Below are 14,965 nucleotides of genomic sequence, written 5' to 3'. Positions count from 1 at the left end.
ACAAAACAGGAGATTGTACTTTTACTCTTTGGGAGAAGTGCTGGGAAGGAAGCTTCCATCCACTTCTCTACCTTTTCCAGATCTTTTTCTGGTAGAGGAGTAAGAGCCTGAGAGGCTGACACCCACTGGATGGTGGTGTATTCAGAGTCCAGTCCCATTTCTTCTCTCTGTCTACGTTGCCCAGCCTCTGTGTGGGTGGGTAGAGAGTTTGTTTGTGTCATGAGGACCCAAGTTGTCTTCATTCAGGTAATAAGGACCTTATCATTCATTCATGGTAAGGTCGAAGAGCTCCTGCTGCATTTTTTAATCTATTTTCAGAGATCCCTGGATGAAGCTCATATTTTAATCTCCATTTGGCCCTAATTATTTTTTTTTCTTTTCCTTTTTGAGACGGAGGTCTCACTCTGTCGCCCAGGCTGGAGTACAAAGGCATGATCTTGGCTCACTGCAACCTCCGCCTCCCAGATTCAAGAAATTCTCTTACCTCAGCTTCCCGAGTAGCTGGGATTATAGGTGCCTGCCACCGCGCCTGGCTATTTTTTGTATTTTTAGTAGAGACGGAGTTTCGCCATGTTGGCCAGGCTGATCTCGAACTCCTGATCTCAGTTGATCCGCCCGCCTCCCAAAGTGCTGGGATTACAGGCGTGAGCCACTGCTTTCAGCTGTGGCCCTAATTCTGTAGTGGAAAGTTAGCAGTAAGATAAGGACCCCAAACCTTAGTTGAGTACACCTAGAAGAAAATACTTTTATGGATCGTGGTTCAAAAACAGCCCAGTGCTGCTTCACAGGAAACTGAGGCAGAAGGATCCCTGGACCCTAGGAGTTCCAGGCTAGCTGGGCAACATAGCAAGACCCTTGTTTCTTGATAAAAGAAAAAAAAAGAAAGAACCAAACAAAAAAAAAAACAACAATACAGGTGATAAATAAAGAAAGACATCCTTGTTTGAATTTTTTCTTTTCTTTTTATTTATATTTTTTGAGACGGAGTTTCACTCTTGTTGCCCAGGCTGGAGTGCAATGGTGCAGTCTTGGCTCACTGCAACCTGTGCCTCCTGGGTTCAAGTGATTCTGCTGCCTCAGCCTCCTGAGTAGCTGGGATTACAGGCGCCCGCCACCACGCCCAGCTAATTTTTTGTATTTTTCAGTAGAGATGGGGTTTCGCCATATTGGCAAGGCTGGTCTCGAACTCCTGACCTCAGGTGACCTGCCCACCTTGGCCTTGCAAGGTGCTGGGATTACAGGCATGAGCCAGCACCCCTAGCCTGAATTTTTTCTTTTCAGTTGGCAGTTCGGAATAACATAAAGGAAAATTCTGTAAATCCTCTTTATCTTTTCATTATTCTCATTCCCTACCCCGTGGTCCTTTTTTTTTTTTTTTTTTCTTTTTTCTTTTTTTTTGAGACGGAGTCTTGCTCTGTCCCCCAGCCTGGAGTGCAGTGGTACGATCTCTGCTCACTGGAACCTCCACCTCCCAGGGTCAAGCAATTCTCTGCCTCAGCCTCCCGAGTAGCTGGGATTACAGGCGCCTGCTACCATGCCCAGCTAGTTTTTGTGTTGTTAGTGGAAATGGGATTTCACCATGTTGGCCAGGCTGGTCTCAAACTTCTGACCTTAGGTGATCTGCCCACCTTGGCCTCCTAAAGCAGTGGGAGTACAGGCATGTAATCCCAGCTGTGCCCAGCTATTTTCTCTGTCCTTTATAAACATATATCCTTCCAGACCATGTTCTTTATATATGTTTTCAGTTAGGTATGTATGAGTGTGTTTATGTGTATATATGTAAATTTTACCATATATGAGAGCATATAGATTATTAGGCAACATAACAGTTTTCACTTAACAACGTGCCTTAAAAATTATTGGTCATTGGTTAGAACTGAGTGGTGTAGATGTGCGTATTTAACTCTGCCCACTGTTGATGGACATTTAAATTGTGTCCATGTTTCACTAAAAAAAATTGCTGCATTTGTGCTATGAAAAAAAACCCTATAGAGCACTCAAATGTCCATTAGAGGTATCATAGATAAATTGTGGTGCATTCTTTATTTTTTTATTTTTTTTGAGACGGAATCTTACTCTGTCACCCAGGCTGGAGTGCAGTGGATGATCTTAGCTCACTGCAACCTCCACCCTCCGAGTTCAAGCGATTCTCCGGCCTCAGCCTCCCGAGTAGCTGGGATTACAGGCGCCTGCCACTGCGCCTGACTAATTTTTGTATTTTTAGTAGAGATGGGGTTTCACCATCTTGGCCAGGCTGTTCTTGAACTCCTGACCTTGTGATCCACCCGCCTCAGCCTCCCAAAGTGCTGGGATTACAGGCGTGAGCTACTGCGACCAGCCCTGTGGTATATTCTTAGAAAGGAATACTAAGCAGCAGTGACAAAGTGAACATACCATAGTTATGTGCATCAATGTGGCTTAATGATAGAAACAATAATATTTACTTTCAGAGGGCAAAGCGGAAAGATCATTTGAGGCCAGGAGTCAAGACCAGCCAGGACAGTATAGCAAGACACTGTCTCTAAAATGTTTTTTAAAAATTAGCCAGTGTGGTGGCACACGGATATAATCCCAGCTACTCAGGATGTTGAGGGAGGGAGATAGCTTGAGCCCAGGAGTTCGAGGCTGCAGTGAGCTATGATTACACCACTACAGTCCATCCTGAGTGACAGAGCAAGACCCTGCCTCAAAAGAAAAAGAAAAACAGACTGGCGTGCGGTGGCTCACGCCTGTAATCCCAGCACTTTGGGAGGCCATAGTGGGTGGATCACCTGAGGTCAGGAGTTCAAGACCAGCCTGGCCAACATGGTGAGACCCTGTCTCTACCAAAACTGCAAAATAGGCTGGGCGTGGCGGCTACTTGGGAGACTGAGGTAGGAGAATCTCTTGAACTGGGGAGGTGGAGGTTGTGGTCAGCTGAGATGGCGCCACTGCACTCCAGCCTAGGCAATAGAATGAGACTCCATCACAAAAAAAAAAAAAAAATGTGGCTGGGTGCAGTGGGTCATGCCTGTAATCCCAGCACTTTGGGAGGCCGTGGCAGGCGGATCACGAGGTCAGGAGATCGAGACCATCCTGGCCAACATGGTGAAACCCCGTCTCTACTAAAAATACAAAATTATCTGCACCTGGTGGTGCTCGCCTGTAATCCCAGCTACTTGGGAGACTGAGGCAGGAAATCACCTGAACCCAGGAGGCGGAAGTTGGAGTGAGCCGAGTTTGTGCCACTGCACTTCAGCCTAAGCGACAGAGTGAGACTGTCTCGGGGAAAAAAAAAACAAATACATATGTATGTTGTGCTTAAAGATCTGTCCATGAGGAAGCTAAAGGAACATAATGACTGACACCATGAGGGTAGAGGTCATATCTGGTGTGGCTGTGATGGCAGAGAAGCCTGGGAAGACTCAATATTAACATGTTAATATTTTGATATTTTAATAAGCCATGTTATATTTACTTTTTTTTTTGAGACGGGGTCTCACTCTGTCACCCAGGCTGGACCGCAGTGTCACGATCGTGGCTCACTGCAACTTCCACCTCCCGGGTACAAGCAGTTCTCCTATCTCAGCCTCCCGAGTAGCTGGGATTACAGGCGCGCGCCACCGTGCCCAGCTAATTTTTGTATTTTTAGTACAGACAGGGTTTTATCATGTTGGCCAGGCTAATCTCGAACTCCTGACCTCAGGTGATCCGCCCGTCTCTGCCTCCCAAAGTGCTTGGATTACAGGCGTGAGACACTGCGCCTGACCAATTTACTTGAATTTTTGTTTCTTTTAAGAGAGAGGATGTTGGCCTGGCTCACGCCTATAATCCAAGCACTTTGGGAGACCGAGACGGACGGATCACCCGAGGTTGAGAGTTCGAGACCAGCCTGACCAACGTGGAGAAACCCTGTCTCTACTAAACAAACAAACAAACAAACAAAAATACATAAAACTAGCCGGGCGTGGTGGCGCATGCCTGTAATCCCAGCTACTCGGGAGGCTGAGGCAGGAGAATCGCTTGAACCTGGGAGGTGGAGGTTGTGGTGAGCCAAGATCGCACCATTGCACTCCAGGCTGGGCAACAAGAGCAAAACTCCCATCTCAAAAGAAAAAGGAGACAGATTTTACTCTGTCATCCAGGCCGAATGTAGTTGACATAATCATAATGCAGCTTTGAATTCATGGGCTCAATTGATGCTCCTGCCTCGCTCTCCCAAAGTGCTGGAATTATAGGCTTGTGCCACCTCACTGAGCTAATTTTATTCTTTATATTATATGCATTTGTTAACCTGTTTCACAATAAATCATACTGTGCTAACATCCTGATGAATATATTTTATGTACATTCTAGTTTCACAGCAGTAAAGATTCCTAGTGGTATATTGCTAGGTCAAAGGGGTGTGTGCATTCTAATTTAATAGAGCCTGTGTACTTGCCGTCTAAAACATTCTAGTCTTTAACTCTAGCCATCCTTAAAATTGTTAAATTCTTGGACCTGCCACCAGATGGAAGACTTTTAATATATAATGGCATTAAAAATTAATAAATGGGATTAGTGGGAAGATTTTGTTTCAGACAATTTGATAATAAAGAGGGAATATTAACGATCAGGTAAAAGGAGAGCCAGGCTATTATATTATAAGGTTAAGGACTTAATAAAAAGTTTTAGGCCGGATGCAATGGCTCAGCTTTAATCCCAGCATTCTGGGAGGCTGAGGCATGGGGATTACTTGAGTTCAGGAGTTCGAGACCAAACTGGGCAACATAGTGAGACTTTGTCTCTACTAAAAAACAAAAAATGAGGCTGGAGGAGGTCAAGACTGCAATAAGCTGTGATCATAGCACTATACTCCCACCTGGGCAACAGAGTAAGACCGTGCCTCAAAAAAAAAAAGCCAGGCGCCATGCCTCACATCTGTAATCCCAGCAGTTTGGGAGGCTGAGGTGGACAAATCACTTGAGGCCAGGAGTTTGAAACCAGCCAGGCCAACATGGCAAAACCCTGTCTCTACTAAAAAAAAAAAAAAAAGAAAAAAAAAAGAAAAAAAAAAAATTAGCTGGGCATGGTGGCAAACGCCTGAAGCCCCAGCTACTTGGAAGGCTGAGGCAGGAGAATTGCTTGAACCCAGGAGGTTGAGGTTGCAATGAGCCGCGATAGCTCCGCTGTTCTCCAGCCTGGGCGACAAAGATTCCATCTCAAAAAAAAAAAAGTTTAAAATATTAAAAGCTATTTAAAGTCACATTTTTACTTTTAATCCTGAAGATGAAGGATTACCCAAAGTCACGGTTTTCACATTTGAGGTATTTTGGGCTTTTTAAAAAATTATGATTATTTTTTAGACAGAGTTTTGCTCTTGTTGCCCAGACTGGACTGCAATGGTGCAATCTCGGCTCACTGCAACCTCCACCTCCCAGGTTCAAGCGATTCTCCTGCCTCGGCCCCCTGAGTAGCTGGGATTACAGGCGCCCAGCACCACACCCAGCTAATTTTTTGTATTTTTAGTAGAAGCAGGGTTTCACCGTGTTGGCCAGGCTGGTCTTGAACTGACCTCAGGTGATCCACCTGCCTCGGCCTCCCAAAGTGCTGGGATTACAGGCGTGAGGCACCATGCCCGGCCATTTTTGGCTTTTTAACTGGCGGTCATTCAGACTGTGTGAATTAGTTTGAGTATGCAGGTGTTGGAAAGCAAAGATAAAAGAGTTCATATTGTGTGCTCCGTTTAAGTTGGTAGACCTCTTCTCTTTTGGAGATTCCCATTACCAATAGCACCAACTAAGTAGGTGGATTCAATATAGAGATGTCTGTAGGTTTTCACCAGTTCAGGAAGGAAGTTACCAGATGGTTTGAAAATAATGATGCATGCTGGGCGTGGTGGCTAACGCCTGTAATGCCAGCACTTTGAGAGGCCTAGCCGGGCGGATCACCAGTCAGGAGTTCGAGACTAGCCTGATTAACATGGTGAAACCCCCATCTCTACTAAAGATACAAAAGTAGCCAGGCTTGGTGGCACATGCCTGTAATCCCAGTTACTTGGGAGGCTGAGGCAGGAGAATCACTTGAACCTGGGAGGTAAAGGTTGCAGTGAGCTAAGATCACGCCACTGTACTCCAGCCTGGGCAACAAGAGCGAAACTCCATCTCAAAAAAAAAAAAAAAAATTGTGATGCAGCCTGGGTGCAGTGGCTTACACCTATAATCCCAGCACATTGGGAGGCTGAGGCAGGCAGATTGCTTGAGTCCAGGAGTTTGAGACCAGCCTGGGCAACATGGTGAAACCCCATCTCTACTAAAAATACAAAAACTAGCCGAACATGGTGGCACCTGCCTGTAGTCCCAGCTACTTGGGAGGCTGAGGTGGGAGGATCCGTTGAGCCTAGGAGGTCGAGGCTGCAGTGAGCCGAGATCATGCCACTGCACTCCAGCCTGGGCGACAGAATGAGACCCTGTCTCTAAAAAATAATAATGCTAATAATGTTGCTCTTTTGAGCACCTTCCCCTGCAACTTGTTAAAGAATTCTTACATACTCAGGTTTGCTGTCTAGCTATTATAAGTAATTGAAGCAGTGGTATTCTGGAAGAGAAGATTAGAAAAGATGTTAAGGAGAAGGGGAAAGCAGAAACTTCAGGGTAATTTGATAGGCTAAAGTAAATTTTACTTATAGATGTATTTTAAGAAAGTTGATTATAAAGGATTTTTATTTTATTTATTTATTTTTTGAGATGGAGTCTCACTCTGTCACCCAGGCTGGAGTACAGTGGCGCAATCTCGGCTCACTGCAACCTCTGCCTCTCGGGTTCAAGCATATCTCCTGCCTCAGTTGGGTCTACAGGCACATGCCACCATGCGTGGCTAATTTTTTGTATTTTTAGTAGAGACAGGGTTCTACTGTGTTAGCCAACATGGTCTCGATCTCCTGACCTCGTGATCTGCTCACCTCCAAATGCCAAAGTGGTGGGATTACAGGCGTGAGCCACTGTGCCCGGCCCTGAATTGTTTTTGGGTTATATAGACAGTAGGCTGACATGTTTGAAGAGTTTTAACAAGTAAGTAAAACAGGCAAGAGAGAAAGAACTAATAATCTTTTGCAGATATCTGCTATGGGGGAAAATGTATATAGTGTTCCATAAGTATTGGTACTTTGGTTTAATTTTACATGTTTTTTTTACAGCAATTGGTGCTGAAAATTCAGAAAAAATAGATGAGAATTCAGATAAAGAGATGGAAGTAGAAGAATCTCCAGAGAAAATAAAAGTACAGATAACACCAAAAGTAGAAGAAGAACAGGATTTGAAAGTATGTATATTACTTAATGCAACTTGACAAATTTTTATTATTATTATCATTGTTTTGAGACGGAGTCTTGCTCTGTCACCCAGGCTGGAGTGCAGTGGCACGATCTCAGCTCACTGCAACCTCTGCCTGCCTCCTGGGTTCAAGCCATTCTCCTGCTTCAGCCTCCCCAGTAGCTGGGATTATAGGCACGCACCTCCACTCCCAGCTAATTTTTGTATTTTTAGTAGAAACGGGGTTTCACCATGTTGGCCAGGCTGGTCTCGAACTCCTGGCCTCATGATTCCCCCACCTTGGCCTCCCAAAGTGCTGGGATTACAGGCGTCAGCCACTGCGCCCGGCCCGCCAAATTTTTTTTTTTTTTTTCTTTTTTTACCCCAAGAGGGAGTGTTGCTCTGCCATCCAGGCTGGAGTGCCGTGGCCCGATCTTGGCTCACTGCAACCTCTGCCTCCCAGGTTCAAGCACTTCTCCTGCCTCAGCCTCCCAAGTAGCTGAGATTACAGGCACCCACCACTACGCCTGGCAAGTTTTTTTTTTGTGAGTCGGAGTCTCGCTCTGTTGCCCAGGCTGGAGTGCAGTGGCATGATCTCGGCTCACTGCAAGCTCCGCCTCCTGGGTTCACACCATTCTCCTGCCTCAGCCTCCCGAGTAGCTGGGACTACAGGTGCCTGCCACCACGCCTGGCTAATTTTTTGTATTTTTAGTAGAGATGGGGTTTCACCGTGTTAACCAGGATGGTCTCGATCTCCTGACCTCGTGATACACCTGCCTCGACCTCCCAAAGTGCTGGGATTACAGGCATGAGCCACCGCACCGGGCCCCAATTTTTTTTAATGCCATTTATTAAACTGCTTTCTGTTAACAAGTAGTAAAAATAATCTTTACTGTTTCCAAACCTAAATTGTTTACTTGGTTAGGTGAAAAGATCATATTTCAGTCTGAAATAATTAAGGCTGACTTGATACTGAGAAATTATCTAAAATTCTAACTGCTCAATTGCTTTCTTCAAATTAAGCCTCTGTTTGACAAGCAGTAGCTTATAGGCTTCTCTAGTTTGGGAGAAAAGTCACAGATTTAATTCCTGTGTGAAATACTTGTCTTTACACAAAGGCAAATTTAGTTTGAATTGCATTTCTAACCTAATCTCATGGGAGAGTTAGACCAAATAAGTATTAGCTATTTAAGGGTGGTCTATTGGAAAAACCACTTAACGTATTCTTTTGACTTGAAAGAGTATCCAGTTACTAGTTAGGGAACAACCAAGTAGAAGGGACTGGAATAATTAATTTTGTTTCAGGCTTCAGCAGGTGGCTAATATAAGCAATTAATGGATAAATGGCAATTTGACAATATTGGTATTTGTATCATTCAGGATCTATTTTTTCCAGCTTTGTTGAGCTGTAGTTGACTATACATATATCTTGCATGTACTGTGTCATAATTTGTTATATGTATATATTATGATATGATTATCACAAACCAGGTAAAGTAACTTACATATCACCTTACCTTGGAGAGTTGTCTTGTGTTTGTATGTGGGGATGATACATCAGATCTATACTCTTAACAAATTTCAGGTATTGTTAACTGTAGTCACGATGCTGTGCTTTAGATTTCCTTTTTTTGGGGGGGGGCGGGGTTGGGGTGATGGAGTCTTACTCTGTCACCAGGCTGGATTGCAGTGGCACAATCTTGGCTCACTGCAACCTCCACCTCCCAGGTTCAAGCAATTCTTCTGCCTCAGCCTCCCGAGTAGCTGGGACTACAGGTGTGCACCACCATCCTCACCTAATTTTTGTATTTTTAGTAGAGGTGGGGTTTCACGATGTTGGCGAGGATGGTCTCTATCTATTGACCTTGTGATCCACCTGCCTCAGCCTCCTAAAGTGCTGGGATTACAGGTGTGAGCCACCACACCCAGCCCCAAAATTTATTTTATAACTGAAAGTTTGTATTCTTTGACCAACATCTCCCCATATCCCCCTGTCTCCAGCCCCTAGCAACCACCATTCTAATTCTACTCTTTGAATTTAGCTTTTCAATATTGGGATCCATTTGCAACTATTGAATTCCATGTTGTATTAGAATGCATTATGATGGGCTGGGCACAGTGGCTCACATCTGTAATCTCAGCACTTTGGGAGACTAAGGCAGGAGGCTGACTTGAGACCAGGAGTTCAGGAGCATCCTGGGCAATAGCAAGACCTTTGTCTGAAACAAAATAATTGCTTTGAATAATTTTTAAAATGCATTGTGATTATGTAGATATGCATTTGATTCCTGTCATCATTTGTCACTTTGTTATGTGTATTATGTTACTATAAATTAGAATTTTATATTCTGGATAACTAAATACAGCTGTTTGGGGAAGGCTGTTTATAGGCAGACCCATATTTCTAATATCTGTAAGAATAAATGAAGGATTGTACATAATACAGAAAATGTTACGGATTCTAGTTTTACTTTTTTTCTTTTTTGCATTGTAGTTTCAGATTGGAGAACTGGCAAATACCCTGACAAGTAAATTTGAGTTTCTAGGCATTAATAGACAATCCATCTCCAACTTTCATGTGCTGCTCTTACAGACTGAGGTAAGTCTTTTTTTTCTTTTTTGGCATAAACAGTTAAGTGTTTGAATGAAATGCTGTATGTGTTAACGATTCTGTCTTGCTTACATTTTAAGCCTAAATTTAAATTTTTAACCTTGAAGAATATTTGAGCCGACAATCCAGGAAATAAAACTGTGTTAACCAAAGCACAGTAAATAGACTTTTTTCTCACAAATTAAAATTACATTCTCATGGTCAGATGAGGCCATGTAATGTTGAAGGTACTTTGTAAGTGTTAAAGCATTATAAGTCTGTTTAAAGAGAAAAGTTGAGTCCTATTTGTAACCTGCATACTTTACAAAATGGCAGGGCAGGATTAGGTAAGGAGCTCCTGTAGGAAGCTGACTAATTTTCTTAAGAACTGAACCCTTGGCCAGGCACGGTGGCTCACACCTGTAATCCCAGCACTTTGGGAGGCCGAGGCAGGTAGATCACCAAGGTCAGGAGTTCGAGACCAGCCTGACCAACATGGTGAAACTCCATCTCTACTAAAAATACAAAATTAGCCGGGCGTGGTGGCACATGCCTGTAATCCCAGCTACTCGGGAAGCTGAGGCAGGAGAATCGCTTGAACCCAGGAGGTAAAGGTTGCGAGCAGAGATTGCTCCACTGTACTCTAGCCTGGGCGACAGAGCCAGAGTACGAGTCCGTCTCTGAAAAAAAAAAAAAAAAAAAAAAAAAGAACTGAATCCTTAACTGTGATTACTAACAGTACTGGAACAAGTGAACTATCTCCCAAAAAAAGTAAAACTACTGGGGAAACCAATCTTAATAAGTCCAAAAGGGAAGACAAAACTACTACTACTCATTTTCACACATATTGGAGAGTTGGTAGTGTTAAAATATACTGGAGCCCAATTTCATTTTTCAGAACTCTGCTGTGTACTTAAGATGTTTTTTGAGACGGAGTTTCACTCTTGTCGCCCAGGCTGGAGTGCAATGGCATGATCTCGGCTCACCACAACCTCCGCCTCCCGGGTTCAATTGATTCTCCTGCCTCAGCCTCTCGAGTAGCTGGGATTACAGGCGCCTGCCACCAAGCCCAGCTAATTTTTGTATTTTTAGTAGAGACGGGGTCTCACCTTGTTGGCCAGGCTGGTCTTGAACTCCTGACCTTAGGTGATCCACCCGCCTCAGCCTCCCAAAGTGCTGGGATTACAGGCGTGAGCCACCATGCCCAGCCTTAAGATTATTTTATGAGATGAAGATGGGGTTTATTTTCCTCTCTGGTCTACTGTCCTGCCAGAGCACAGGGATATAGTCTTGGAGCAGAAGGTTTATATCCCCTTTGCGTGTGTCTCCTGACATGTAATATTAAGTCTTTAACTTATTTGTCTGTTTATTCTAGACTCGAATTGCAGACTGGCGGGAAGGGGCTCTTAATGGAAACTACCTTAAACGAAAACTTCAGGATGCAGCAGAACAACTAAAACAGTATGAAATAAACGCCACTCCTAAAGGCTGGTCCTGCCACTGGGACAGGTACGCACTCTTCTCCCCTTTTCACCTTTCACCTTTGACATCTCAGACATGATTTGTGATCACCACCATCTGACGACATGACAGCCTGTCTGGAGACTGAGAGCAGCTGCAGTTAGCGGTGCTGGGCAGGCAAAGCACCGCAAGCACAAAGTTTGGCCAGCCACACATTGGAGAAACAAAAGCAATGTTTAAAGTGTTCCATGTAACGGATTTTTTCCCAAGATATGGACAAAGCTGGTTTTTACTCTCCAGAGTGTTGCACGGAGTAGGGCGGGCTTGGGGGTTAAGCGCATGCGAGAGCTCTGTGCGCTTTACAGGACCTCTGGAAGCAACTACTCCTGATTAACCTCGGTGAAGTTAAGGAAAACTTCGTGGCTGAAGATGTGAATGAAGAACAAGATTACTATCCTCTGCCAGCAGGTCAGATGAAAACATTTCTTTATATATTTGGCTTTTCTTGATTTTTTTTTCGTTATTTGAAATCTTTGCTCTTTTATTTTTCAGCTCCCAGATCCTCTCCCTCTCTTTAGCTTTCACTGTGTTTGATATCAAGAATATGAAATGTGAATTCCACGGTCCAAGAGGGGAAGAGTCACCTTTCACAAACTTCGTTGTTCTCTTCTTTGGAAGGGAAATTAGTGTTCTAGGCGATTGAGTCCCTTCATTAATGAAACTTGAAAGCCTGTTATGCATTGGCAAATCACAAAAAAAGAGAAAAGTGTTTTCTAAGTCTCATCTGTTGGAGTGAGAGGGTTCAGGGCTGTATTCACAGAGTTGCTGGCAGTGCAAATAGCTTTGAATTATCTTTGGTTCTCCATTCTCAATTGTCAAAGCTCTTTGTTGCCTTTGTGAATAGCAGTCCATTAAGAGGTTCGTCCCTGTGAAAGCAGACTGCTGTCCTGGGACAGGACCAAATGGAAGTGTCTTTGTAGGAGAACGGGTTTTAAAACATGTGTTTTCTTTCTTGTAATTTAGGGATCATAGGCGGTATTTCTATGTAAACGAACAGTCGGGCGAGTCTCAGTGGGAGTTTCCAGATGGTGAAGAGGAAGAAGAAGAAAGCCAAGCACAAGAAAGTAGAGATGAGACTCTTGCCAAACAGACCTTGAAAGACAAAACTGGCACTGATTCAAATTCAACAGAATCCTCTGAAACTTCCACAGGTGAGACAATTTACCTTGTACTAATTGGGCCAAAATGACTTTAGAGGAAAAATCTTATTAATTTACATTATTAAAAGATTTTATGTCATAATAATATAAGCTTCTGATTGAGAATAGTGGTGTGAACTAAAACAAGGAATGCATGAGTTATTATGGTTGGAAATCAGCATACTATTGTTATCATGTGTAAAACTGTGCCCCAAAGTGAAAAGATAGGCTAACAGATTTTGATTTTAAAAAATTGTTTTATAACCATTCTGTCATGCCACTGACTAAGCTGTGGGTCTCCAAAAATAGGAATGCTTGTGCTGAGGAACTAGATAGTTGAACTGTCAATATATGTGGCATGCTGAGATTTGTTATACATTTCTATACAACACTTAGTCTGTTCATATTGCAACCTCATTTCTCACCTCCGCTAATCTTACAAAAAGCGTTGTTGGTACAAATCAAAATGATATGAAGAAATGCCATTAGTACTTGTTTCAGAGAAGCAAAATAATTGATCATGAAAAATCACCAGCAATCTTCTGGTCTAAAACAATTGGCAATAGGATGGCTCATTCCATTTTTAAGGTACTCTTAGAAGAATTTAGTTTAGTTACATACATTTTTTAAAAGATAGGCTTTCATGCTCCTCAGTTCCTTTAGTTTTTAAAAAGTTTCCAATGTGTAAAGAAACTTCCACCTATTAATCTTAAGAATTGGTAGCTATTTGTTAAACTGATGGCATATGAAGGCAAGAGTCTATGAGTCGTTTCTAAAGTAATAGATCTTTGAAAATTTTAAAAAGTGAAATTTGTCAATAACAGAGTTAAGAGCTGAATTCTTTTGTCTAAAACTTATCGAAATTGATGCTTGTACTCTACTGGCTCCCTGATGATAGTAGAAAAGCACTAGTAATGTACCAAATGAAACTGGTTGTGTACCAGATGATTTTGTTAACTTCTTAAATAGCCTAGAAATCGTCAGCAGGTCACATACAACTGCAGTGATAATTTCAGAACATAGCAAAAGGCTGATTTTATTCTACTTCACATTTTAGAAGTGCATTTTCTCAAGTTACAGGGCATTTCACTTCCCTTTTACATGAAGAGATTTTCTTTTGAATATTTTTCCTCTCTTTTGGTAGCAGTGATAGACATGACTAATAATATATTGGTTCTTTTTGTTTGCTTTTTAGCAGTTAATGAACTGAAGAGGCTTGATCGTGGTTCTGGATAGGTGGCTCCACTCCTGACCACTGTCAACATCCCTTATATGTTCCAAAGTTGAAAATTCCACTGTTACCAATTCTGAATGTTCTGTGAACACTTTAGATGAGTATTAAGCTGTTTTCTCCCTTTATGACACACATAGTTGATACTGTCTGGTAAAAGGAGGCTCTTGAGCCATTCCTATTTAATTAAAACAGAACTAGTTGTAGTGTAGGAAAAAGCCACTGATAAAACAGGTTATATTCTTAAGCCTCTCTTTATTGAGAACCCCTAGAATTGCAGGATAAACTTGATCCAAGTAAAATCCAAATCTTACACTAAGTTCTGTGAGATTTAAGAGCAATAATCAATAGTTCTAAGCCTAATAAAGAGAGCTCTTAATCAGCTCAGTGGTGGTTAAAACCAACTATCTTTTAAAGAAGAGAAAAAACACAAAACACAGCAATGCCCTGTCTCTTCAGAAAATTGTTTTAAAAAGTTAGCCAGGCATAGTTAGTGGCCCACGCCTGTAGTCCCAGCTGTTTGGGAGGTTGAGGTGGGAAGATTGGTTGAGCCCAAGATTTTGAGGCTGCAGTAAGCCATAATTGTACCACTGCACTCCAGCCTGAGCGACAGAGAACAAGACCCTGTATCAAAAATAAAGTGGGGGAAGGGGTGCAAAATTACACTCTGAGAAGCCAAGAAGTTTCAAAGTTCTATTTATTTTTCTAAGTCATTTTTAATCATTATTTGTTGTTTCAGTGTTTGAATTTAACATTATGTTTTTAAAGATGGAGTGGATTCTAAAGATGAGTTGGGTTCAAGATATCCAACATATCTTTTATATTGGGCTTATGTCACTTAGATGAAGTTGAGCTCCTTTTTCTTTTTAATCTCCATGGAACAATTTGTATAATTTCTTGATTTAAATTGCTAAACTGAGCTCTTCATTCAAAATACTAAACAATAATTTCTCTTTGGGGGGAAAATTAAGGAAGGCTTTCTATACATAGAAATAAAGATGCCTAGGCCGGGTGCAGTGGCTCATGCCTGTAATCCCAATACTTTGGGGGGCTGAGGCGGGTGGATCACCTGAGGTCAAGAGTTCAAGACCAGCCTGGGCAACATGGTGAAACCCTGCCTCTACTAAAAGTACAAAAATTAGCTGGGCGTGGTGGCAGCCGCCTGTAATCCCAGCTACTCGGAGGCTGAGGCACGAGAATCACTTGAACCTGGGAG

At 42.7% G+C, this 14,965-nt stretch overlaps 1 protein-coding gene across 3 annotated transcripts in view; it reads left to right on the top strand.

Moving 5' to 3' along the window:
- Positions 1-14,965, top strand: part of FNBP4 (formin binding protein 4) — a 51,569-nt gene that overhangs the window by 24,262 nt on the left and 12,342 nt on the right. For all 3 annotated transcript variants that reach the window (XM_034932623.3, XM_034932622.3, XM_034932624.3), the window contains exons 9-12: positions 7,154-7,278; positions 9,763-9,867; positions 11,234-11,367; positions 12,343-12,530. In XM_034932623.3, the coding sequence (XP_034788514.1) occupies positions 7,154-7,278; positions 9,763-9,867; positions 11,234-11,367; positions 12,343-12,530 (552 nt within the window). The remainder of the gene's footprint in view (positions 1-7,153; positions 7,279-9,762; positions 9,868-11,233; positions 11,368-12,342; positions 12,531-14,965) is intronic.

This window comes from Pan paniscus, chromosome 9 (genome assembly GCF_029289425.2).
Source record: "Pan paniscus chromosome 9, NHGRI_mPanPan1-v2.0_pri, whole genome shotgun sequence".
Lineage (NCBI taxonomy): Eukaryota > Metazoa > Chordata > Mammalia > Primates > Hominidae > Pan > Pan paniscus.
This window is presented reverse-complemented; position numbering and strand designations above follow the sequence as displayed.